At 40.3% G+C, this 24,466-nt stretch overlaps 1 protein-coding gene across 13 annotated transcripts in view; it reads left to right on the top strand.

Moving 5' to 3' along the window:
• Positions 1–24,466, top strand: part of FAM81A (family with sequence similarity 81 member A) — a 129,248-nt gene that overhangs the window by 94,200 nt on the left and 10,582 nt on the right. For 12 of the 13 annotated variants that reach the window (XM_054513510.2, XM_064570401.1, XM_054513506.2 and 9 more), the window contains 4 exons: positions 12,346–12,475; positions 14,375–14,481; positions 21,320–21,455; positions 23,049–23,244. In XM_054513510.2, the coding sequence (XP_054369485.1) occupies positions 12,346–12,475; positions 14,375–14,481; positions 21,320–21,455; positions 23,049–23,244 (569 nt within the window). The remainder of the gene's footprint in view (positions 1–12,345; positions 12,476–14,374; positions 14,482–21,319; positions 21,456–23,048; positions 23,245–24,466) is intronic. The other variant, XM_064570408.1, reaches the window with a different exon arrangement.

Raw genomic sequence — 24,466 nt, 5'->3', positions numbered from 1 at the left:
TTCAGATCCTTTGCCCATTTTTAAGTGGATTAATTGTCTTTTTATTATTGAGCAATAGGAGTTCTTTATATATTCTAGATTCAGTTCACTTATCAGATATCTGAGCTGAAAAAGTTTTCCCCCTTTCTAAGGGTTTTCTTTTCATTTTCTTGATTGGGTCCATTTGGTCCTTTTAAGAAATTATTTCTGTCTCTTTGTTGATATTCTCTATTTGATGAGACTTTGTCATTATACCTTCCTTTACTTCTTTTTTTTTTTTAACCTTCCTTTACTTTTTTTTTTTTTTAAAGATTTTATTTATTTATTCATGAGAGAGAGAGAGAGAGGCAGAGGCAGAGGGAGAAGCAGGCTCCCCGCAGAGCAGGGAGCCTGATGCGGGACTCGATCCCAGGACCCTGGGATCATGACCTGAGCTGAAGGCAGACGCTTAACCGACAGAGCCACCCAGGCGTCCCCCTTCCTTTACTTCTTAAAGGGTGTTTTCTCTATTTCTTTGATCATCCCACATTTATTATGGCTGCCTTGAAGTCCGTGTCTTTTAAATCTGACACCTGTTCCCTCTCACTGGCAGTTTCTTTTCCTGCTTTTATTCCATGTTTAGTTCACATTTTCTGGTGTCTTTGTGTGTCTCATAATTTTTATTAAAAACTGGACATTTTAGGTAATATAGCATAGCAATCCTGGATGTTGACAAGCCCTTACCCCCGTTTGCTTTTGTTGTTGTTTAGTGACTTGGCTGGGTTATTTTAGTGATGTCTGTTTCCCCTGCAAAATAAAGCATCTGGTGCTCAGTCATCCTGTGAAGACAGTGGTTTTAGCAGGACTCTCTTTGACTGTCTCTTTCCCCGATCTTTTATTAAGCTGGCGGCCTCTGTAGGTATCACACCCAGATCTTAGGCTCCATTAATTGCTGGTAAATTGCTCTACTGTTTGTTTGTTGTTTGTTTTTTAAAGATAGATTTATTTATTTATTTATTATTTATTGGGTCGGGGGAGAGAGAATGAACAGGAGGGGCAGAGGAGAGGGAGAGAGAATCTCAAGCAGACTTGCACTGAGCGTGGAGTCTGACGTGGGGCTCAGTCTCACGACTATGAGATCATGACCTGAGCTGAAACCAAGAGTCGGACACAACTGACTGCACCACCCAGGTGCCCTCTACTGTTTTTGACAATACCCTGTGACATAAATTGCTCTACAATCTGATTCAATTAAATTATTGTCTGCCGTTAAGGGCTTAATTGTGTATATATGCAGGGATTATTATATATGTTATAGGTAATAATAATATGGAATATGAACAACTTGATGTTTTAAATGTCACTGCCTTTGGTGCGCTAGGCCACCATGTCACAAACTATAAGAGACGTTCTGCTTAAGCATGTTGCCTGGTCAGGTCCATTGCTAGCCCTTTGGGACTCTGTTGATGGACTTCTGACCACGTCCCCACCATTGATCTGATAACCAGGTGAAAGGTTACTCTGCCACAGGAGGGCCACAACCAAGAATTGCACCTGGGAGACAGCTATCTAAAGACCTGAAAAGGGAAATTTTGGAATGACTACATTATTGGTTCATCTATAATATAACATTGGGATAAAATAGGGCAACTGGTCAGATTCATTGTGAATTCTTGTTTAACAAAAGCTGTTGAGCCATGCACACAGCTATATTTAGAACCCTGAGGCTGTCTTTTATAGGTGTTTTTTTTTAAGACAAGAATGATGCCTTTAATTCGATATTAGCTAAGATAGCTATATAGCTTCCCCCTTTTTTCTTATTTATCTATTTATTTATTTTGAAGTAATTTGAAACCTACAGAAAATTTGCAAGATTCACAAGTGTTAACATTTTGTTCCATTTACTCTATTATTCTTTCATATGTAAGGTTTTTTTCCTGAAATATTTGAGAGTAAGGATAACTTTGTTTTTTTTTTTTTAAAGATTTTATTTATTTATTTATTTGAGAGAGAGAGAGAGAGAGAGAGCACAAGAGGGGGGAGCGGGAGAGGGAGGAGCAGACTCCCCGCTGAGCAGGGAGCCCGATGCGGGACTCGATCCCGGGACTCCAGGATCATGACGTGAGCCGAAGGCAGTCGCTTAACCAACTGAGCCACCCAGGCGCCCCGATAACTTTGTTTTTAACATAAGAAAACGGGAGTGGATTCCACTGTGTGTGCTTTCTGATGGCAGGCTTTGGTATCCTACCCTGCACACACACACCCCGTGGCCTCCCCGCCACCGGTTTGTCCCCTTATTTATAAAGGCATAGAAGTGAAATGTGCTGGTAATAAATAGTCAGAAACATTATGAAATATATAACATAAAAAAATGAAGGCTCACCAGCCCCTTGCTCTGTTTTACTCCTTACAGGTAACTAATGTTAGCAGCTTGCTGTCTGTCCTTTTAGACTTTCTCATACATAGTTATAAGGTAATAATTTATCATCATAGTAATATGATGGTTTGCAGCATAACAATTACCTAACAGTGTGATTTTAATTTTACAAAGTATTATATATACTATTCTGCAACTTCAGTGCTCCTGCATAGCAATATATTGTGGGCTTTCTTCCAGTATGCACATAGATCTAGCGTACTACTTCCTTGGATATGGAGTGTCCTGCTGCGTGGGGGTGCCATAATTTAATCTATGTAACTACTCCTTGGTGTTAATGGAAATTTATGTTGTAGTATTTGTGTTTCCAAGTGAGAAGTAATACTGAGGCCAAGCTATAGCTAGTGAAAATCAGTGAGCCATGAGCATCAGGATAATTTTGAGACCTTTCTAAATAACTTTTTCAAACTTAGTCTGTCCCTCAAACAGCTCTGCAAAGATAATGAAACTGGTCTGATGTAGTGATATCTGACAGTTTCTAACCGGAAAGCTGTGTTTGGATTGGAAAATAAAGCCTTTCTATAATATATTTTTTTTATTTCATTGTATGTTCAAACCTCAGATGTCCCCAAATAAGATTTAAAATTTTTTTTATTTTTTATTTATTTATTTGACACAGAGAGAGAGAGAGAGAGCACAAGCAGGGGAAGTGGCAGGCAGAGGGAGAAGCAGGCTTCCTGCTGAGCAGGGAGCCCGATGCAGGGCTCGATCCCAGGCCCCTGGGATCATGACCTGAGCTGAAGGCAGCTGCTTAACTGACTGAGCCACCCAGGTGCCCCAGATTTAAATATTTTGATAAAAAATTATGAACTCAAAAAAGAAGGGTCTGTATTTGGTGTTATTTTTAACCATCATTTGTGAAATGGGGATGATTTGTGAAGATGAAATGAAGTAATACGTATCAAGGATCTTGCACAGTGCATGGTACATAGTAAATATTCTTTATGTTCACCTATTCAATAATATTTATTGAGCCTCTACTGCATGCAAAGCAATGTACTGGACACGGGTTTTTGTGATGAAAAGGGCAGATATCGTCCCTCTTGCTTGCAATTTTTATTCTATCTAGTAGGGGAGATAGACATCAAACTTACTGCAAAACAATTATTTAATTTCACTTATGATTTGAATAATTTATTTGTAGATGTTTGGAGTTTTCTATAGAAATCATTTCATCTGTAAATAATGACAATTTTATTTCTTCTTTTCTGATCCTTGTATCCTTAGTCTCTTTTTGTTGTCATTTTGCAACGGCTAAACCCTCCAATACAGTGTTAAGTAGATGTTGTGATTGGGGGCATCTTTCTCTTGGTTTTTACTTTAATGAAATTCTTCCAGTGTTCTTCCATTTTGAATGATAATTGCTGTAGTTTTTTTTTTTTTTTAACTTATTTATTTTAAAGAGAAAGAGAATGCACTAGCAGTGGGGAAGGGCAGAAGGAGAGGGAGAGAGAGAATCTCAAGCAGATTCCATGCTGAGCATGGAGCCTAACACAGGGCTGGATCCCAGGACCCTGAGATCATGACCCAAGCTGAAACCAAGAGTTGCTCACTCAACTGACTGAGCCAGCCAGGTGCCCCTGCTCTAGTTTTTTTTTTTTTAAACATAGATTTATCAGATTAAGTAAGTTTTTTTACATTCCTAATTCATTAAGAATCTATGAATTTGTACTGGGTTTTCTCAAGTGTTTTTTGCATCCGTTCAAGTCAGATATTCTTCTCTTTTGATCTGTTAATGTGTACTTAGCAAGGTGGGTAGATATATTAATACACAAAAGTCAGTTTCCTTACTATAAAACAATAGCAAATACCTAGAAAACATACTTAAAATAAAATCAGAGAATATATAATAACTAGGCAGAAATCTAACAAAAATTGTTCAAGACTGCTATAGGGAAAATTTTTAAAAATTTGATTAAGAAATAATAAGAAAACATAAGTAAATGGAGATAGATATATTCAAGGGTAGGAAGTCTTAATATTTTTAAAGATATCAATTCTTTCAAATTGATTTTCAGAATCAGTGAAATTCCAGTTAATATCCCAAAAGAGTGTTAAATTGAACTTGATAAAATGACCCTAATGTTTATATGTAAGGGTTAAGAGTCAGAAAATATCCAGGCTGCTTCTGAACATGACCAGGGAGGGGAGAATTGCCTAACCTGATAGCAAGACTTGTTATGAAACTATGTGCTCTTGGCTTTGGGATAGAAAAAGTGAACAATGGAATAGAATAGAGAGTATGCAAATTGAACCACAGATGTGTGGGACTTTGATATATGTCGTAGATGGCAGCAGATCCGTGGAGAAAGGATGGATTGCTCAATGAATGGAGCTGAAAAATATATTATCCATGTCAAAAAATAATAATTTTTTTCCTACCTCATACCAGATACAAAATCAGCTCTGGATGGGGAAAGGGCTTAAATGCTAAAAATAAGACTTAAAAACTTTGTTTTATTTTTCTTGTTGGGGGTTTCTAAGTTTTGCTTTCCTTATTTATTTATTAAAAAAAATTTTTTAAGGGGCGCCTGGGTGGCTCAGTCGTTAAGTGTCTGCCTTCGGCTCAGGTCATGATCCTGGGATCGAGCCCCGCATTGGGCTCCCTGTTCGGCGGGAAGCCTGCTTCTCCCTCTCTCACTCCCCCTGCTTGTGTTCCCTCTCTCGCTGTGTCTCTCTGTCAAATAAATAAATCTTAAAAAAAAAAAAAATTTTTTTTTAATTTAAATTCAATTAATTAATATATAATGTTTTATTTGTTTCAGGGGTACAGATCTGTGCACAATTCATCAGTCTTATATAATATCCAGTGCTCATTATAACACACACCCTCCCCAATGTCCATCAGACTTAAAAATTTTTAATAGAAAAATATAGATGAATATCTTTTCAACCTTTAGGTAGGGGAGGATTTTTTCTTGACATAAAAAGCATTGATGGATTTGATTATATTAAAATTTAAAACATTGCTCATCCAAAGACCCTTTAAAGACGAAAAGGATATATTACAAACTGTGGAAGATATTGGCTGGTAAAGGATTAGTGTTAAGAACATATAAAGACTTCCTACAAATTAATAAGAATAATTAGAACAACCCAGCATAACAATGGGTAAGAAAAGTGAATGACATTTTACCAAAGCAGAAACATAATTGGTCAATAAACATGTGAAAAGATTTAACATCTATGGTTGATGTGGAAATGAAAATTCAGAAACACAACAGAATATGTTTTTTTCACACAGCTGACTGGCATCTGAAACATCTAAAAATGCCAAGCATTTAGATAGGTTGTAGCTTCTTAGGAGCTCTTATGCATTGCTAGTGGGAGTATGAGTTAGTGGAGTCTGATATTGAACATTTCCAGTGTTGAACATCCCATATCCATGATCCATCAATTTCTGCATAAGAGAAATTCTTGTACCACAAGGGGTCCTGTTCACAACAGCATCATTCACAATAGCAAAACACTGAAATAACCCAAAGTGCCCATCAATGGGAGTATGGGCAAATAAATTGTAACAAACAGTAGAATGTTATTCTATTGTCAAAATGAACTACAGTGGTATATGGCAACATAGATGAGTCTTAGCAATATAATAAGTGGAAAAAATAAGTACCAAAATATTGCATATGACATAATGCCTTTTGTAAAAGTTAAATTCAACTAAAACATACATATACATACTTTTGAGAAATATGCATGCTATTATATATGTACATATATATTTACATACATATTTACATATATATGTACTTATATATGTGTGTGTATGCAATTAATTGTCTAAAGTCAATTTAATTTTAATTCCAGGATAGTTAACATACAGTGTTATATTACTTTCAGGTGTACAACACAGTGATTCAAGAATTCTATACATCACCTGGTGCTCATCACAAGTGCACTCCTTTATCCCCATCCCCTATTTCACCCACCCACCCCATCTCCCTTCTGGTAACCATCAGTTTGTTCTCTGTGGTTAAAAGTCTGTTTCTTGGCTTTTAATTAATTATCTTAATAGGAAAACAAGGGAATGATGATACAAGATTCAAAATGCTTACTTTCATGGGAGCAGTTATTAAAAATAATTAACTGAATAAAGTGAGCCATGCATGGACCAATAATGAGAGTATATTACGAAACAAGGAGTAAGAGATCCAAAATAGTGACAATCATAAAAAGTTTTAATTACAAGAAGTTCAGCAAAAGAGATATGTGGGGCATTCTCGAATTGTATAATTGGTGTGCCTGATCTCTAGGGGCTCTGGGCAGGCTTCCTTAAGGAAGTGACTTGTGTGCTTAGCTCTAAGGGATGAACAGTAACTAACCAAGTGAAGTAGTCAGGGAAGAATATTCCAGACAGAAAACACCATGGGTCAAGGCCTTGAAGTGGGAAGGAGTGAGGTAAGTTCAAAGCCCTGAAATATAATCAGTGTTGCCGGATGAAGAGGAGAAAAGGGACAGAGATGTGTGAGATGATGCTGGAAATTAGAGGGTAGGGAGCAACCTTTTTTGGGCATTTTAAAGGATTTTGGTCTGTATTCTAAAATTGAAGCAAGTTAAACAGCAGGAATTTACACAGATACAGAACTATATTTAGTTTGCCTTTTTTTTTTTTCTCACAGCTTTGTTTCTTTGGGGTTAATACCTAATAATTTTACTTACCCCACTTTGTATTCGCTGGACACTAGATTGAAAGGCACAGGGAAATTTTTTTTTTATACTTTTTTTTTTTTTTTAAAGATTTATTTATTTGACAGAGAGAGACACAGCGAGAGAGGGAACACAAGCAGGGGGAGTGGGAGAGGGAGAAGCAGGCTTCCCGCGGAGCAGGGAGCCCGATGCGGGACTCGATCCAGGGACTCCAGGATCATGACCTGAGCCGAAGGCAGTCGCTTAACCAACTGAGCCACCCAGGCGCCCAATACCTTTTTTTTTTTTTTAAGATTTTATTTATTTGACAGAGACACAGCGAGAGAGGGAACACAAGCAGGGGGAGTGGGAGAGGGAGAAGTAGGCTTCCTGCAGAGCAGGGAGCCCGATGCGGGGCTCGATCCCAGGACCCCGGGATCATGACCTGAGCCGAAGGCAGACGCTTAACGACTGAGCCACCCAGGCGCCCTGGCACAGGGAAATATTTTATGTTTCAATATTTGGGGTATATCCTGCCAAGTTGCCTTATAGAAAGCTTGTAAAATTTATTTTTCCACCAGCAGTGTGTGATACATCTTGATTCTACAAACTTCTCCAACATCAGGCATTGACATTCAGAAAAGATTTCTAATACAGAAGAACAATGGCATAATTATTGCTTAATTGTGTATATTGTACTATGAATATTGAAAAAATTTAAATGCATATATGCAGTTTTGTCAGATTGTTTAAAATATTTTAAAAATATTTTTTAAGTATTTAAGTCAATATTTACAAAAAAATTTGTCCCATTAATTTTTTTTCTGTTACTTCCAAAAGGATTATAGCATTTTAACAAAATGAGTTAAACAAGTTGTTCAGCTTCAGGTAAATGTGAGTCAGTACCAAGAAAAGACTTTTAAGGTTGGAATAATTGAGCTGGTAGCTTACTTTCTTCAGCGTATACAATAAATTAACCAGTAATCTCAGTTTGTTCACCATTGTTTCTTGCATCCCACTCCTTTCTCTGAGTGCTTTTTTTTTTTTTTTAAGATTTTTAAGTAATCTCTATACCCAATGTGGGGCTCAAATTTACAATCCAAAGATCAAGAGTCACATACTCTACCAACTGAGCCAGCCAGACATTCCTGGATACGCTTTTCTTTTTACTGAAGTACATGATTTAGTGACTCTTTCAGTTTGGGGTTTGTGGCCAATACATTTCTTAATCTTTGCATGTCTAAAACGGTCTGTGTCTTTATTTTGCGTTTTTTTCTTGGATGATATGTTATTTACCCTCAGTCCTAAGGAGGTTTCTCCATCGTCTTCCACCATTATGGTATCTGCTGTCTTCTGATACCTACTGTGTGCTGTCAGTCTTACAGTAGGTCCTTGGTAGGTTACCTGTCTTTAGTCTCTGGTAGCTTTTAAGATTTTATCTGTAATAGGTTATCAGAATTTCACTATGCCCTATTTATTTTGCTTACACCACTTTGTATTCCCTGAACACTTGAAAACTCATGTTTTTCTTCAGTTTTAGAAAACTGTCAGCACTCACCCCTCAGATAGGCCATTCTCTCCATTTCCATCTTTGGGGACTTCTCAACTCCTCTTTCTGTGTTAGCATCTCTTTATTTGTCCTCCTTGTCTCTTAGCTATTTTCCCGTGTTTTTAATCTCTATCTTTGTAGCCTTCTGAGTGAGCTCCTTGCTACTGTCTTCTAACTCACTGGCTCTATCTTCAGTCATGTCCAGTCTAGAGTTAGGTCTGTGAAGACACTGTGGTATACTTCTAGGGTTTCTCATTTTTCTCTTACCCACTTGTTCTTCTTTCCTCTCTGCCTATTTTTTTTTTTTTAATAATTTAGAGTTCTCTTGATAGATATTATTCTGTCTTTGATTTTTTTCAGTATCTTAAACATATTTCTTTTAAACTCATTTGATCCAGGTTTTTTGTTTTGTTTTGTTTTGTTTTGTTGAGCTTTCCATAGCTGGTGGAGCCCCACTCAAGTCTCTGGTTTTGGTTACCTTGGTTCCTGTGTTCTGTCATGAGTGGAGCCAGTTCTTACCCCTCTTACCCTGTGGCAATTAAAACTTCTTACGTCTGTTGGTTTTCAGATATGGAGCCCTTCAAGCCTACAGCACCAGCTGTAGCAAAACATACACTTTGCTCCATCTTCTGCACCATCTGTCTGTTTTCTACTTTCTCCCATATTTTTTTTTTCCTCCCATTCTTTTTTGTCTTTTTGGACTTAACATCTTTTTATTCATCTGGAGTCATCTTGATAGGTTTTCAGGAGGGAGCCAAAATGAGGGCATATGTTCAGTCCACCATGTTTAACTGACAGAGCAGGTAGTAGTTTTAATTTGCAACATTTCAGTACAAAATGATTAGTAAATTTGTTAAATCTTATAGCTTATTAGAAAGCCTAACCAAGCACTAGCGTGCCATCTAATCTTTATTCAGGCTTATAAACTAGAGATCAGTATTTTATTTTTCAAACTTCTAGAGAGATTTATACTTTAACCTTTATCAATTACTATGCTGTTTTTGATAGTTGGTTGCAAATACTTTATATGATTTAGTGAGTGAGATCCTTTTCAGTATCTAAGTCATTTAGGAAACAGTTTATAAACCTCGTTGAGGCCCCAGTGCAGATAAACATCTTAAAGAATACATTCCCAGTGCTTTTAGGAAGATCGAAGACCGCTGATTTTCTGACTGTGAGCAGTCACAGGCTTGTTCTTCAGTCTGTGTATTTATAGTGACTTGTTCAGCAAATTCCCAATCTTCTGAGCTTATTTGTCTGAGTCACGGAATAATGAACAAGAACAGAATGTCAGATAAGATCTCCATCAATAATAGAAAAAATATACACATAAGCTGAATAACATTATCATGATAGTGGCATGAGAATCTTTTTTTTAAATTTCTAGATTGTGTGGTTTGTGTACCGAAGAAAAAAATTCCCACTGTGTCCTCATTTTGTATGGTTATCATGTGACACATAGTAGTCATCCTACAAATACTTATTGACTGAATGAGTGAATTATGGATTGGGGTTCCAACTCCGGCCTCTCTACTTCTGCTGTATATTGCCTTGAACCTGACCTCACTTGATGACAGTGACTCTACCCACATTTCTCTAGCTCTGTGTTCCTTGTGCTCCAGCCTCATTTCTGCTTCATGCGGAGCCGAGGGAAAGATGGTAGGTTAGTGCATATTCCATGAAATTGTAATGTATTCTTTGTACACGGCTGTTGATCGAAATATTTTCTTTGTATAATTGTTCTTCTGATCATAAAATTATATATACTTATTGCAGGAAAGTTGTACAATTTATAAAAGAATGAAAATTTTTTTAAAAATCACATATGATCCAGAGATAGTTGATTAATATTTTGTTTGCTTCCTTGTGAAATTTTTTTTTTTTTTTTTTTTAATATTTATTTATTTTTAATGAGAGAGAGAGAGCACATGAGAGGGGGGAGGGTCAGAGGGAGAAGCAGACTCCCTGCCGAGCAGGAAGCCCGATGCGGGACTCGATCCCGGGACTCCAGGATCATGACCTGAGCCGAAGGCAGTCGCTTAACCAACTGAGCCACCCAGGCGCCCCTTCCTTGTGAAATTTTAATGACTATATATGCATCAAGTTTCAGTCAAGAAAACAGAAACCACTCTTTAAGTACTTTATCAGGAAGGGATTTAATCCAGGAAATTAGAGTTTGTAAAACCATTGGCAGATTTGGGGAAACAACGGAAGTAAACTGCTCTTGGCTCCCAGGAAAGTAGGATGTACAAGAATCACAGAAAGGAGACATTGATAATATTAGCTGCGTGTAACATGGAAGTAAGTGATTTGCAGGCGTGTGCCTGGAGGTGGCCGTAAACCTCACATGGGCAGTTTACCACATGTCTGCCTGCCCCTGCCAGGGGAGCGTAAGTGCCACTCATTGGTGGGATCTGAGTCAGAACCCGGCTGGCAAGGTTGTTTGGGAAGTACAGTCTGTGGGCTTCTGCCCCTTTAATACAGAGAGCGTTCACAAGAAACAAAATTGCTCTGTCAATTCTGAGCGATCCATTTATATAACCCTTTCCCCTTGTCACCAGTCCTCCAACTGTCTTTCTTCTGTGGCTCTCACCATTAGCCAATGCCCATGAACATCTGGCCATGTTTTATTCTAGGCAAAATGAATCCTCAGATACATTGTTTGAACTTCTGCCAACTGTGAGGGTTTCCCTTCCTTGATACCCTTGAGGGCCACTCCTGAGTGGGCTTTGAAGTGTCAGAAGTTTTCTTCTGGAAGGTGTCAGCGTATTGGCACCTTCCGTCAACCCGGCCTGACTCTTCCTCCTTCAATCCACCTGGTCCTCAGGAACTCCTCAAGAGGCCATATGTGTGAGTTGAAGGAAAGTTGGCAGTAGCAAGAGTATATGCCATGGGAGTCTGGGCTCATGCAATTTACTTATGCCTTTGGGACCTATTTAAGCCTGATGGCTTTGTATCCCTCCCCCTTGAAAATGGCGTGTTACTCATATGCCTCCCTTTAAAGCTTGGTGCTCACGACGGACTGACCGGGTTGCATGGTTACTTAATGTCCCATGCTTCGGCATGTAGTTTCTGCCAGAGCCTAGTAGCAAGCCAACAGCTACTTCTCAGAGCAGGATGATTGGGTTGGAACGGGGCATGACTTTGCTCCGTATTCCCAGGGGGCTATTCTGTGACACTGCTCTTAGGGTTTGACAGAGGTCCCCCACACAGCTTCCCTGCCACAGATACTTTGAGCACCATCAGAACTGCCAAGTTCTCAGGCCCAAGGAGCAGAGCAGCTAGGACCCGCAGCAGAGCCTTCTCCTGCTCTGGACCCCACTCAAAGCAGCCAGCCTCACAGGTGATGTGGTAAAAGGTTAGGAGCAGTACTTTCAAATGTGGTAGAAGTTGCCTCCAAGATCCAAAGAAGACCCAAAGAACTTGGAAGGACGGAGGTGTTACCAAAGAGTAAAGGCCACATCCAGCACTCTGTATAAGCCTTTCGTCATTGGGCTCTCACTGCATGTACAGTTTTGTACTCATGAGCACTGTAAAGCCTTTGCTACTTTGATGGTTTCATCCCTACTCTTATTAAGCAACATCCCTGTGGTTTAACTTAAAAAGCATAATGAGGGCAGCTCCCTGTATTCCTGTGAACCTCTATGTAAAAGAATGAGTCATAGTACAGTTTCTTGGAGTGGGGTCATGCATTTTCCAGTATGTCAAGAAGCTTCAGTGCTTGTTTTTAAACTTTAATAAGAGTTAGCTTTGTTGTTTGCCTGGACAGATGTGACGCCAGCATAGCCAGACTCTCTGCAGAGCACAAAACAACTTACGAGGGGCTCCAGCACTTGAACAAAGAACAGCAAGCTGCCAAACTTATCTTGGAAACAAAAATCAAAGATGCAGAGGGACAGGTATGGCCGATTTCAGGTAGCCTTTTAAAAATAGGTAATTTGTTCTTAGCTAAGAATAACATGGTGTTAAGAAACCAGCCAGCGCTCCCAGAATGTGCATATCTTTTCCTCTTTTTTTTTTTTTTAAGATTTTATTTATTTATTTGTCAGAGAGAGAGAGAGAGAGAGACAGCAAGAGAGGGACCACAAGCAGGAGGAGCGGGAGAGGGAGAAGCAGGCTTCCCACTGAGCAGAGAGCCCGATGTGGGGCTCAATCCCAGGACCCTGAGCCAACCAGGCACCCCGAATATCTTTTCCTTATTTCTTCCTCCCTCTGTCTCACTGCAGTGGCCCTTCATGGGTATGGCAAGCAAAGCACCGAGAGTTTTTGGTACAGTCCTACTTTTAAAGATTCTTTCCCCCATTCCTAAAACAATGACTATATTCCAGAAATTCTAAATTATAGCTCCAAAACTACTTCTTGCATAGGTAGGTGATCAGGCTTTAATTTTTTTTTTTTTAAAGATTTTATTTATTTATTTGACAGAGAGACCGAGAGAGAGCACAAGCAGGGGGAACGGTAGAGGGGGAGAGAGAAGCAGGCTTCCCTCCGAGCAGGGAGCCCGATGTGGGGCTCGATCCCAGGAGCTGAAGGCAGATGCTTAACCATCTGAGCCATCCAGGCGCCCCCAGGCTTTCTTTTATATGCCACTTGTTCCAAGTTTTGGTTCAGGAAATAGTTACTGCACTGGGCCTCATGCTGTGTGCTACCTCATCACAGTCCTTTGTGGAAAAGGATTCAGACAAAGCTAGAAGGTAGGCTGGCTGATGAATCTTAGAGTATTCCACCTTGAAATTTACAGATCAATTTCATAAAGCCATACTCTTGGCATTTTACAGTTTGTTTTTTGGCTACTTCGAAGTTTCCCTTTGCCATAAAGGGGCCTGTTTTCTAGGATTTGCCCCACAGTATCTGCTCTGCTTGCTATTCTTCATGTAAAGAGAGACCATTCCAGTAAAATGGGGCATCTGGTCAATTTACTGGATTCAAAGTACTTGTGTCCAAAATATATTCAATAAAGATCTAAATCTACTTATGTGAAAAACAGATATTATAAAGCCATGAAAAAAACCCACAACAAAACAACAAGTCCAATAATTTTTTTCAAAGAATGAGTGAGAACAGAATTATCACATCAGGAAATAAATGCTTAGGAAATATTAAGCTTCCCAGTAGCCAACCCAAGTAAAATACATATAGAAATCTATAAAAAGAGATATACTTTTCCTTTGTTCTGGGTCTAATAAATACTTGTTCCATGAATTTCTAAGTAAGGGAATATAGAACATCATAACTTTTGCAGCAACTAAATGCATTTCATATAGGATTAGTTTTATATTAAATTTTAGTAGAAGGACAAGGGAAAGGGGTAGGTAGTGAAAAAAATGAGTTGGAGGGATATAATTTACAAAATCTGTTTTCTTGGGACTTGACTAGATATGGAGGTAAATCTGGTACCTTAATGGCATTTTAAGTGATAAGAGCTCCGTTCTCTATGACTAGCAGCCACGTTCGTATAGAAATTCCAAGGTAAAAAAACAAAAACAAAAAAACCCATCGTATTTTGTGCCAGCAGGTGGACATAGTGGTCCCGGGGAGGAAGTAGGCTTGTTTATCAGAGAACTATAAAGTTAAGTACTCAGAGCCTAATGAATATTTTGGCAGTGTTCCTGGTCCTGATTTTTGATGAGTGTGTATGATAGGAAATGGAAGTGGAAAGACAAGGTGAGCTCCTAAATGAATTGATTAAATTATATTGAATCTTAATGTCATGGACTAGAATACAGCTTACTAAATGTTATCTGAGGTTACCTCTGAAAAGATCAGATGTGATATTACAAGCAAAGCTTCTTTCCCAGATTTCTCAGCTTTTGAACAGAGTGGACTTGTCGATATCAGAGCAAAGCACCAAATTGAAGATGTCCCACAGAGACAGTAACCACCAGCTTCAACTTTTGGATACAAAGTAAGTAGTCAACTTACAGACCTTTTTTTTGGGTTGAAGTTCTTGAGAAGCCTATTCCATAGTCCAGTTTTTTTGCCTCTTCATTTTTATTTATTGCACAAAACAAAGTAAAAACAATAATGGAAGTTAAGAGGAAAAATTTCCTTGGAGCATATTGCCACTTTACATTCATTATTGATTTTAGTAGTTGGCTTATAATCTGTCTAGTCGTTCAGTAAATATACGTTGAGTGCTGGCCTAGGTGCTGAGCATCCAGAAATTAAGAAAAACAGACTCTGTTCCTATCCTTGTGGAGCTTGTAGTCTAGGGAGTGGATGAGCCCTCATCAAATAATGACTCACATGAGTGTAAGCTATATTATTACTAATGGTGGCCATCGCTTTGAAGGAAAGGTACATTACATGGATGTGGTAGGCTGAATAGTTGTCTCCCAAATATCACCATGTCCTAGTCCCTGTGAACATGTTACCTTATCTGGCAAAAAGGGACTTTGCAGATGTGATTAAGGATTTTAGGATGTGTAGATTACCCTGGGTTACCGGAGAGACCCGATGTAACCCCCGGAGTGTCTGTAAGGGGGAGGCAGGAGGGGCAGAGTCATGAGAGAAGAGCACATGATGACGGAGGAAGAGATGGGAGTGATGCACTTCGAAGGTGAGGAAGGGGCCACCAGCAGCTGAAAACAGCGAGGCAGTGATTCTACACCCCCCCCCCCCCCGCCGAGACCTTCCAGAAGGAACCACCCTTGCTCGCACTTCAGCTTTAGTCCAGTGAAACTGATTTTAGACCTCTGACCTCCAGAACTATGAAAGAATAAGCCACCAAGTTGTGGTAATTAGTCATCGCAGCTGCAGGAAGCTAATACAGTGGCGCTCTGAGAGCGAATAACAGAGGCCTGGTTGTGGGGCCTCCTTCCTCAGGAGGCAGTGCTTGAAGTAAGAGCTGAAGCATGAATGGAATTCACTAGGTAAAGAGGGAGGTAAGAACTTCACTAGGTAAAGAGGGGAAGCGGGGGCTGGGGAGGAGGTGGGCCTGGGGCAGGGCCCTGTGGACCACATGCAGGGCTTTGGTCTCTGGCTTTAGTGCAGTAAGGAGCTGCTGCAGGGTTTGGGGCAGATGGGGTGAGAGAATAAGATTTATATACTATTTTTAAATGGTCTTGGTGGCAATCGGAAAATGGACCAGGCCGAGGCAGAGATGGGGACATCAGTTGGGGGCGTGGTTGCAGTAGGGCAGGTGGGAGAGGTGTGCGCTAGGGTGATTGTGAGTGTTCCCGTTGGCACCCTGTAATGGGTTATACTTTCCCGTGTTTGTTACAGTGATGCTTTAAACTGTACTTGCCCACGGTGAAGCTCATCATCTGCCCTTCTGCTCAGTCACAAAACCATCCATCTTTTCCTATCATGAATCTTCATGAGCTTGGCATTTTCCTGCCAAAGCAGAGCCAGTATTCACTGTGTATGTGTGTGTGTATTTGACTTAATGTATTTTTTAAAGATGATTTCAGCACAGAACTGTGTTAGAGACGTGTGGAAATTTTAAATTAATCATCCTCCTGGTTCTTACATCTCATCGCACCATATTTAATGCTGTTTCAGGGTTGTTGCTGAGTTAACAGGAATTCTCTTATGGAAAGCATGTTTCTTTTCCTCTAATTATCTGTATTTATATAATCATTGAGTTATGTCACCACTTCTCATAGATCCTACAAGCTTGCCAAGTACAGAAAAAAATCTCTTCAATCCTCTTCCTTCCATCACAGAGGAAAAAAATAAACATCTTGGTATTTTTTCCTCTCTAAATTACTTCCTTAGGAGATATTACTAGTCAGCAGACATGAACATCTTTGTTTTTCTTCCTACAACTTAAAGTCTAGAAGTCTAGACACAAATGCTGTTCACAGGGGAGAGGGGACAAAGCCTGGGGCAGAAGGTCAGATTGGGGACCCAAAAGGTAAACCCCTGTTTGGGTGAAGTAGGGAAAAAACCCATTCCACAAAGAGAGCCTAAGGAAACTCACCTGTCTAAATCTGGGCTCTCGGTAGAGGGATAAAAGATATTCCTTGAAAATTCAGGACCACAATACAGCCTTTATTTATTTATTTTATTCGTTTATTTTTAAAATAAGCTCTACACCCAACAGATCTTGAATTCACAACCCCCAAGATCAAGAGTCATATGCTCTACTGACGGAGCCAGCCAGCTGCCCCCACAATACAGCCTTTATATTGATTTAGAGCTAGAATTCACATTACCCAGGCAACTTGAAGAAAACCACAGTGGATAATTTACTCTCAGAATAATCCTGTTTGGCCACAGTGGCCTGAGATGCATGGTGTAAGCAAATGCAAATACTCAGTCTTCAAGGCTTCCCACAAACAGATGAAGTTCTAGGGAATACAAGTATATAATTGGAAATTGTAAAACAAAACAAGGGAAAAAGCCACATAAGTGATAGAGTCAGAAGAAACAGGAAAAAGAGGATTCAGACAGTTAAATATTGCATATATGGGAATTATTGGATAAAATAAGTATATGTGTACACACAGACATTTGTATGTGAGACTTTTGTATTGTGAGTACACACACACACACACATTTTAAAAGTATGACTAAGGGGGGCGCCTGGGTGGCTCAGTTGGTTAAGCGACTGCCTTCGGCTCAGGTCATGATCCTGGAGTCCCGGGATCGAGTCCCGCATCGGGCTCCCTGCTCAGCGGGGAGTCTGCTTCTCCCTCTGACCCTCCCCCCTCTCATGTGCTCTCTGTCTCTCTCATTCTCTTTGTCTCAAATAAATAAATAAAATCTTAAAAAAAAAAAAAGTATGACTAAGGAATGAGAGATTATCAAAAATGATCAGCCAGAATTGAAAACAACCACAAAGAACTTCTAGAAGATATAATAATCTTTGAAAATAAAAGCTGTAACCTCTGGCCCCCCCTGATTAGGGAGCCTGAACAGTGACCCCAGGCGGCCTTGGAGCCCACCCTCCAGTGCTTCCCAGCTCCAGAGCCCAGCCGACAGCCCTGCCAAGCAAGTGGAGCCCAGACTAGTTCCAGTTACTTGTTGAGCACTGCCTGCAGCCTTGCTCAAGCAGGGAACCCAGCCGGTAACCCCTCCCCAAAACAGAACATAGACTGGGGCCCTACCTAACCATGAAGCCCAGACAGTGATTCTGCCTGATGGCAAAACCCAGCCGCCAGCCCCCCCCAACTGTGAGGTACCGCTGCTGGCCCCACCTGACCAGGGAGCCTGGCCAGTAACCTCCATCCATACTGCAGCACAGCCAGAAGCCTGCCCAGTTGTGGAGCGTAGCCTGAGGTGCTGTCTGACCATGAAGCCAACTGAACCTCGAGGCTAGCCAGTAGCAACATCTATCTGGAAAGCATAGCTTGGGATCCCACTCGATCAGGTGCAGTTGTGGAGCTCAGCCTGCAGCCCTTAATCATGGAGTCCAAAGAGCAGCACTGCTCAGCCAGGGAACACAATCTGAGACCTCAGCCAACCAGAGGTAATTGCCCAGTGCAGTTAGTGGCTCTGTTTGATCATGTAGCCTAGCCCAGCAGCCCCATCTGGCCAGGGAGCCCAGCCAGCAGCCCTGCTTGAATGCCAGTGTTTCCCCCCACCCCCTGACCTCAGAGCAGAAGCAGAAGCCCTGTCCAACTAGAAACCTAACAGACATATATAGAACTTTCCATCCAACAGTAGCAGAATACAAATCCTTTTAAGTGCACATAGAGGGGCACCTGGGTGGCTCAGACGGTTAAGCGTCTGCCTTTGGCTCGGGTCATGATCCTCAGGTTCTGGGATCGAGTCCCACATCGGGCTCCCTGCTGAGCGGGGAGTCTACTTCTCCCTCTCCTTCTGCCTGCTGCTTCCCCTGCTTGTACACACACTCTCTCTCTCTCTCTGTCAAAAATAAATAAAATCTTTTTTTTTTTTAAAGATTTTATTTATTTATTTGACAGAGAGAGAGAGAGAGAGCACACACAGATAGAGTGGCAGGCAGAGGGAGAGGGAGAAGCAGGCTCCCCGCTGAGCAGGGAGCCCGACATGGGGCTCGATCCCTGGACCCCGGGATCATGACCTGAGCCAAAAGCAGATGCTTAACCGACTGAACCACCCAGGCGTGGCTCACAAAACAAGTCTTAAGAAATTAAAGAAGATCAAAATCATATCAGGTACCTTTTCTGACCACAGTGGCATGAAACTAGAAATCAATAGTAGGAGGAAAATTGGAAAATTCACAAATATGTGGAAATTAAACAGCACACTCCTGATCAACAGATGGCTCAAAGAAAATCAAAAGGGAAGGGCGCCTGGGTGGCTCAGTTGGTTAAGCGACTGCCTTCGGCTCAGGTCATGATCCTGGAGTCCTGGGATTGAGTCCCACATCGGGCTCCCTGCTCGGCGGGGGTTCTGCTTCTCCCTCTGACCCTCCCCCCTCTCATGTACTCGCTCTCTCTCATTCTCTCTCTCTCAAATAAATAAATAAAATCTTTAAAAAAAAAATCAAAAGGGAAATTTAGAAATTCTTGAAATAGATGAAAATGGAAATACAATGTACTAAAACATATGGGATGCAGCCAAAGCAGTTTTATAAGGAAAGTTTGCAGCAATAAATACGGACATTAAGAAAAAGGAAAGATCTTGAATAAATAACCTAAATTTATATCTCAAGGAATTAGAAAACAACAAACTAAGCACAAAAATAGCGGAAGAAAGGAAATAATAAAGATTAGGCCAAAAATAAATGAAATAGAGCATAGAGAACAATAGAAAAACAATGGGAAAAATTAATTAAACTAATTGTTGGGGTTTTTTTTAAAGATACACCACATTGACAAAACTTTAGGCAGATTAACCAAGAAAAAAAAAAGAAGACTCAAATAAAATTATAAATGAAAGAGGAGACATTATAACTGATGGCACAGAGATACAAAGGACCATAAGAGACTACCATGAACAATCATATGCCAACAAATTGGATAACTAGAAGAAATGGATAAATTCCTGGAAACATAGAACCTATCAAGACAGAATCAGGAAGAAACAGAAAATCTGAACAGACCAGTAACAAGGAGATTGAATCACTAATCCAAAACCTCCCAGGAAAGAAAAGCCCAGGACCAGATGGCTTAATGGATGAATACTACCAAAATTTAAAGCAGAATTAATGCCAATCATTCTCAAACTCCTCCAAAAAATTAAAGAGGAGAAAACACTTCCAAACTCATTTTATAAATCCAACATTACCCTCATACCAAAGACAGGCCAATCACCCTGATGAACATAGATGTAAAAACTCTCGACAGAATGCTAGCAAACCAAATTCAACAGCAAATTAAAAGGATCATACACCATGATCAAGTGAGATTTATCCCTGGGATGCAAAGAAGGTTCGATATAGGCAAATCAATAAATGTGATATACCACACTGACAGAATGAAGGATGAAAAAATCATATGATTATCTCAATAATGTGGAAGAAGCAAAATTTGATACCCTTTTCATGATAAACACTCCCAACAAATTGGGTATAGGAAGAATGTATTTTGACATAATAAAGGCCATATATTGACAAGCCCACAGATAATTAAAATCAATTATACTCAGCGGTGAAAAGCTGAAAGCTTCTCCTCTAAAATCAGGAACAAGGTGGGGTGCTCACTCTCCCCACTTCTGTTGAACACAGTACTAGAGGTCCTAGGCTGGGCATTTAGGCAAGAAAAAGGAATAAAAGGCATTCAAATCAGAAAAAGAGAAGTAAAATTATCCCTGTTTACAGATGGTATGATCTTATATAGAGAAACCCTAAAGACTACATCAAAACACTGTTAGAATAATGAATGCATTAAAGTTGCAGTGCTCTGTGGGTGGTCTTCCTGGTCAGGCAGAGCTGCCGGCTGAGCTCCACAGTTGCATGGGGCTGGCGGTTGGCTTCCTGCCCAGGTAAGGCCCAGAAGCTTTTTATGGTGGCATGACCCAAGAAGTTGGACCTGCCACTCTTACATGTGTCCTGTTGCCCAAGTTGGTCATATGGTTACATCTAGCTGTAAGAGAGCTTGGGGATATAGTCTCTGGTCAGGCAGCCATGGACCCAGCTCACATCTGAGGATTTCTTAATAGGAAAGAAGAGGAAAACAGAGCAGATAATTAGGGTCTTCTATTTTATTATTACTATTATTACTTAAGTCATATGTTCTTTCCTACTTTTATTCCATTTCATAATAAAATGAATACAAAAGTAATGAAGGGGAGGTAGCAAGAATGGAGTACTATCTTAAGGTATTTGAGAAGGGTGAGGACCAGAGAAATGGAGGATGGGTTTCTTTTTCTTTTTTTTTTTCTTTTCCTTTTAATTTGCTTTTTGGTTTAAATTAGGAAATATCTCTATGGGGTTAGAGCAATTTGGTGAACATTCCAGAAAAGGCAGTCAGGCTCTAGTCCTGGGAGATCACAGGGAGAAGGAGGAAGAGCCTAGGGAAAGAGAGGAGGAACGAAGGGTGTTTTCTGAGCCAGGAGCACCGGGGACCCTGTGAAGGCAAAGGTGACACCTGGCATAGCTGTGTGTCACTCTGACACCTCCACACCCACCCCACCAGCTCCTCACCAGTAGTATTATCAGGAGCTTGTCTGTTGTATCCTCCTTCCCTGCCCCCCACCCCTACCCCCAATTTAGTGCTAAGGGCAATTCTAAGGGAAGGTAAGCTTGTAATTCTGAGGGAGCCAAGGTTAATGCTGACATATTTATGAGAAATTTGATAGCCAGAGACTGAGGTTGTGTGATGTAATTTTACAGTTGTTTTACATCTAACTTGCTGATTTTCTTATTTTAGATTTAAAGGTACGATTGAGGAACTCAGTAATGAGATTTTATCTGCACGGAATTGGTTGCAACAGGAACAAGAACGGATAGAGAAAGAACTTTTACAGAAAATCGATCAGCTTTCCTTGGTTGTTAAGGAAAACAGTGTAGGTATTGATGTACAGCATAATATAGTAAAGTTATTTGGCGGGGGCCTGCAATGATTGTGAATAATCCCTAGCAATTTAGCATTGATTGATTTAGCACCACATTAAGCTGCTCAGTTGTTTCTTGCCTTAGAATTTTTCTTTCTCTGTGTTCGTTATAAAGGGAGTGCTTGGACTTGTTTTGGTCAACCAAGGCAAAGTAGAAAATTTCAGCACTTTCAGCTAAGATGAGTTTAAGTCAAGACCTTCATGAACCAAATTGTCCACCTGCATTTCTAAGTAGAACTAACTACAAACTTCATCCTAGTTTGGTTGAATTTCATCATCTGGAAAACACAATGTCGACTAGGTTTCTCTGGCTAGGCCCCTCCATCACACTATAACCACAGGATGCAGAGTCACGGGGAAGCATGTCAACAAAATCTACCCTTCTCTTCTCCATTTTTGTTCTCTTTTTACCCCACTCTCCTAGAGAATGAAGGTTTGCAGAACTGCTCAAAAACCATCAGGAAAGCCTTGCATGTAGAGTATTCAAAACCAGTAGGCTCTGAAACTGGTATTTGGCAAGAAAATTTTTTTTTTTTGGTTTGGTGATTTAGCCTGACCATCTTCCTCTCTCTTCTCTTTTCTTGAACTGCTTCCTCCTGTTGGACTTTGATGGAGCAGAAGCATCTGGTCCAGTTTGCATCTCTGACTGCTGTCTCTCAGGGCTGAGCTGCTCTCCATGCAGACTGCATTGTATAACATCAAGAGAGCTAGGTCAGGCAATAGCCCACTTACAGCTCAGTGTTTATAGTCTTGGCCTCCAAAGCTTACACGCAGACGCAGATTCCCATAAAAACTAGGCATGTTGGAAAGAAAAGAAAATATTTAATATTTCAAATATTTCTTTAAGCATTCTCCCATATATTATCAGATCTACTGATTGATTTACTTAGATTCATACTACTACATTTGTAGGCTTTGTGTCTTTGGATGAGTGTTTATTTTTACATGTGGGTTGGTTAATCACTAACAGTAAACCCCAGGATAATAGTAGCTTTAATAAGATAGCATCGTACTTCTCTTTCACAGAAAAGCTGTCTGGGGGTAGGGAATGCAGGGCTGATATGATAGCTTATCAGCCCTCAGCAACCCACAATTCTTCTGGCTCAACTCTCTGCCAGTTCTAGAGAGTGACCCTTGTTCTCATAGTTCAGTTATGACCACTAGCGTTCCAGCCATTACATCTGAATTCCAGGAACAGAAAAAAGACAGAAGGGGCAAAGATAGGTCTCAGCTGCCTTTTAACTTTTCCTGGAAGCTGCCACACACCCTTCTACTTACATCTCATTGGCCAGAACTTTATCTTTATGGCCACACTAACCTCAGGAGGCAGCAGAAAATGTAGTCTTAATTCTGGGTGAGCTTACACCCAGCTGAAAATCGGGGGTCTGTTAAGGAAACAGGGGAGAGTGGATGTTTGAGTGAGCAACAAGCCACCTTTGCAATCCTGTTCCCTGCAGATTGTTGTTAAATGATACTATGACAATGCAGGTGCAGGACAGACTTTCTTTTTGGAATAACCAGGTGCAATTCTTTTCACGATCTCAGGGAGCCAGTGAAAGGGACATGGAGAAGAAGCTCAGCCAGATGTCAGCCAGACTTGACAAAATAGAAGAGAGTCAGAAGAAGAATATGGAAGTGCAGAGAACAAAACAAGAAGAGGAGAAAGTGCATGGGCGCATCAGCAAGTTGGAGTTACAGATGAATGAGGACATGAAGGAAATGAAAGCAGAAGTTGACGCTGGTAGGCCAAAAAGCAGATGACTCTCATGGGTTTTCTTTTCTTTTCTTTTTAATTGTTAGTCTTTATTTAAAAAAACCATTTTTTTAAAAGATTTTATTTATTTATTTGACAGAGACAGAGACAGCGAGAGCAGGAACCACAAGCAGGGGGAGTGGGAGAGGAAGAAGCAGGGAGCCCGATGCGGGGCTCGATCCCAGGACCCTGGGATCATGACCTGAGCCGAAGGCAGACATTTAACACCTGAGCCACCCAGCGCCCTTAAATGTTTTTTATTTAAATTCAATTAATTAACATATAATGTGTTATTAGTTTCAGAGGTAGGGGTCAGTGACTCATTAGTCTTATATAACTAACCCAGTGCTCATTACATCACATGCCCTCCTTAATGCCCATCATCCATTTACCCCATCCCTCCACCCCCATCCCCTGCAGCAACCCTCAGTTTATTTCCTATGATTAAGAGTCTTTTATGGTTTGTCTCCCTTCTGATTTTGTCTTGTTTTATTTTTTCCTCTCTTCCTATGTTTATCTGTTTTGAGATGAGCGAGATCATAACGGTGAGATCCACATATCAGTGAGAGCATATGATAATTGCCTTTCTCTGATTGACTTATTTCACTTAGCATAATACCCTCTAGTTCCATCCATATTGTTGCAAATGGCAAAATTTCATTTTTTGATGGCTGCATAATATTCCATTATATATATATATACCATATCTTCTTTATCCATTCATCTGTCAATGGACATCTGGGCTCTTTTCATAGTTTGGCTGTTGTGGACATTGCTGCTATAAACATTGGGGTGCAGGTGGCCCTTTGGATCACTACATTTGTATCTTTGGGGTAAATATCCAGTAGTGTAATTGCTGGGTTGTAGGGTAGCTCTATTTTCAACTTTTTGAGGAACCTCCATACTGTTTTCCAGAGTGGCTGTACCAGCTTGCATTCCCACCAACAGTGTAAAGGTTCCCCTTTCTCTGCATCCTTGCCAACATCTGTCATTTCCTGCCTTGTTAATTTTAGCCATTCTGACTGGTGTGAGGTATCTCATTGAGGTTTTGATTTGTATTTCCCTGATGCCAGGTGATGTTGAGCATTTTTTCTTGTGACTATGGCCATTTGTATGTCCTCTTTGGAGAAATGGCTGTTGATGTCTTCTGCCCATTTCTTGATTGTTCTTACCAAGTTTGATAAGTTCTTTATAGATTTTGGATACTAGC

This window comes from Mirounga angustirostris, unplaced genomic scaffold, assembly GCF_029215605.1.
Source record: "Mirounga angustirostris isolate CCGP_5_RB_7025 unplaced genomic scaffold, mMirAng1.0.hap1 SCAF_9, whole genome shotgun sequence".
Classification (NCBI taxonomy): domain Eukaryota; kingdom Metazoa; phylum Chordata; class Mammalia; order Carnivora; family Phocidae; genus Mirounga; species Mirounga angustirostris.
This window is presented reverse-complemented; position numbering and strand designations above follow the sequence as displayed.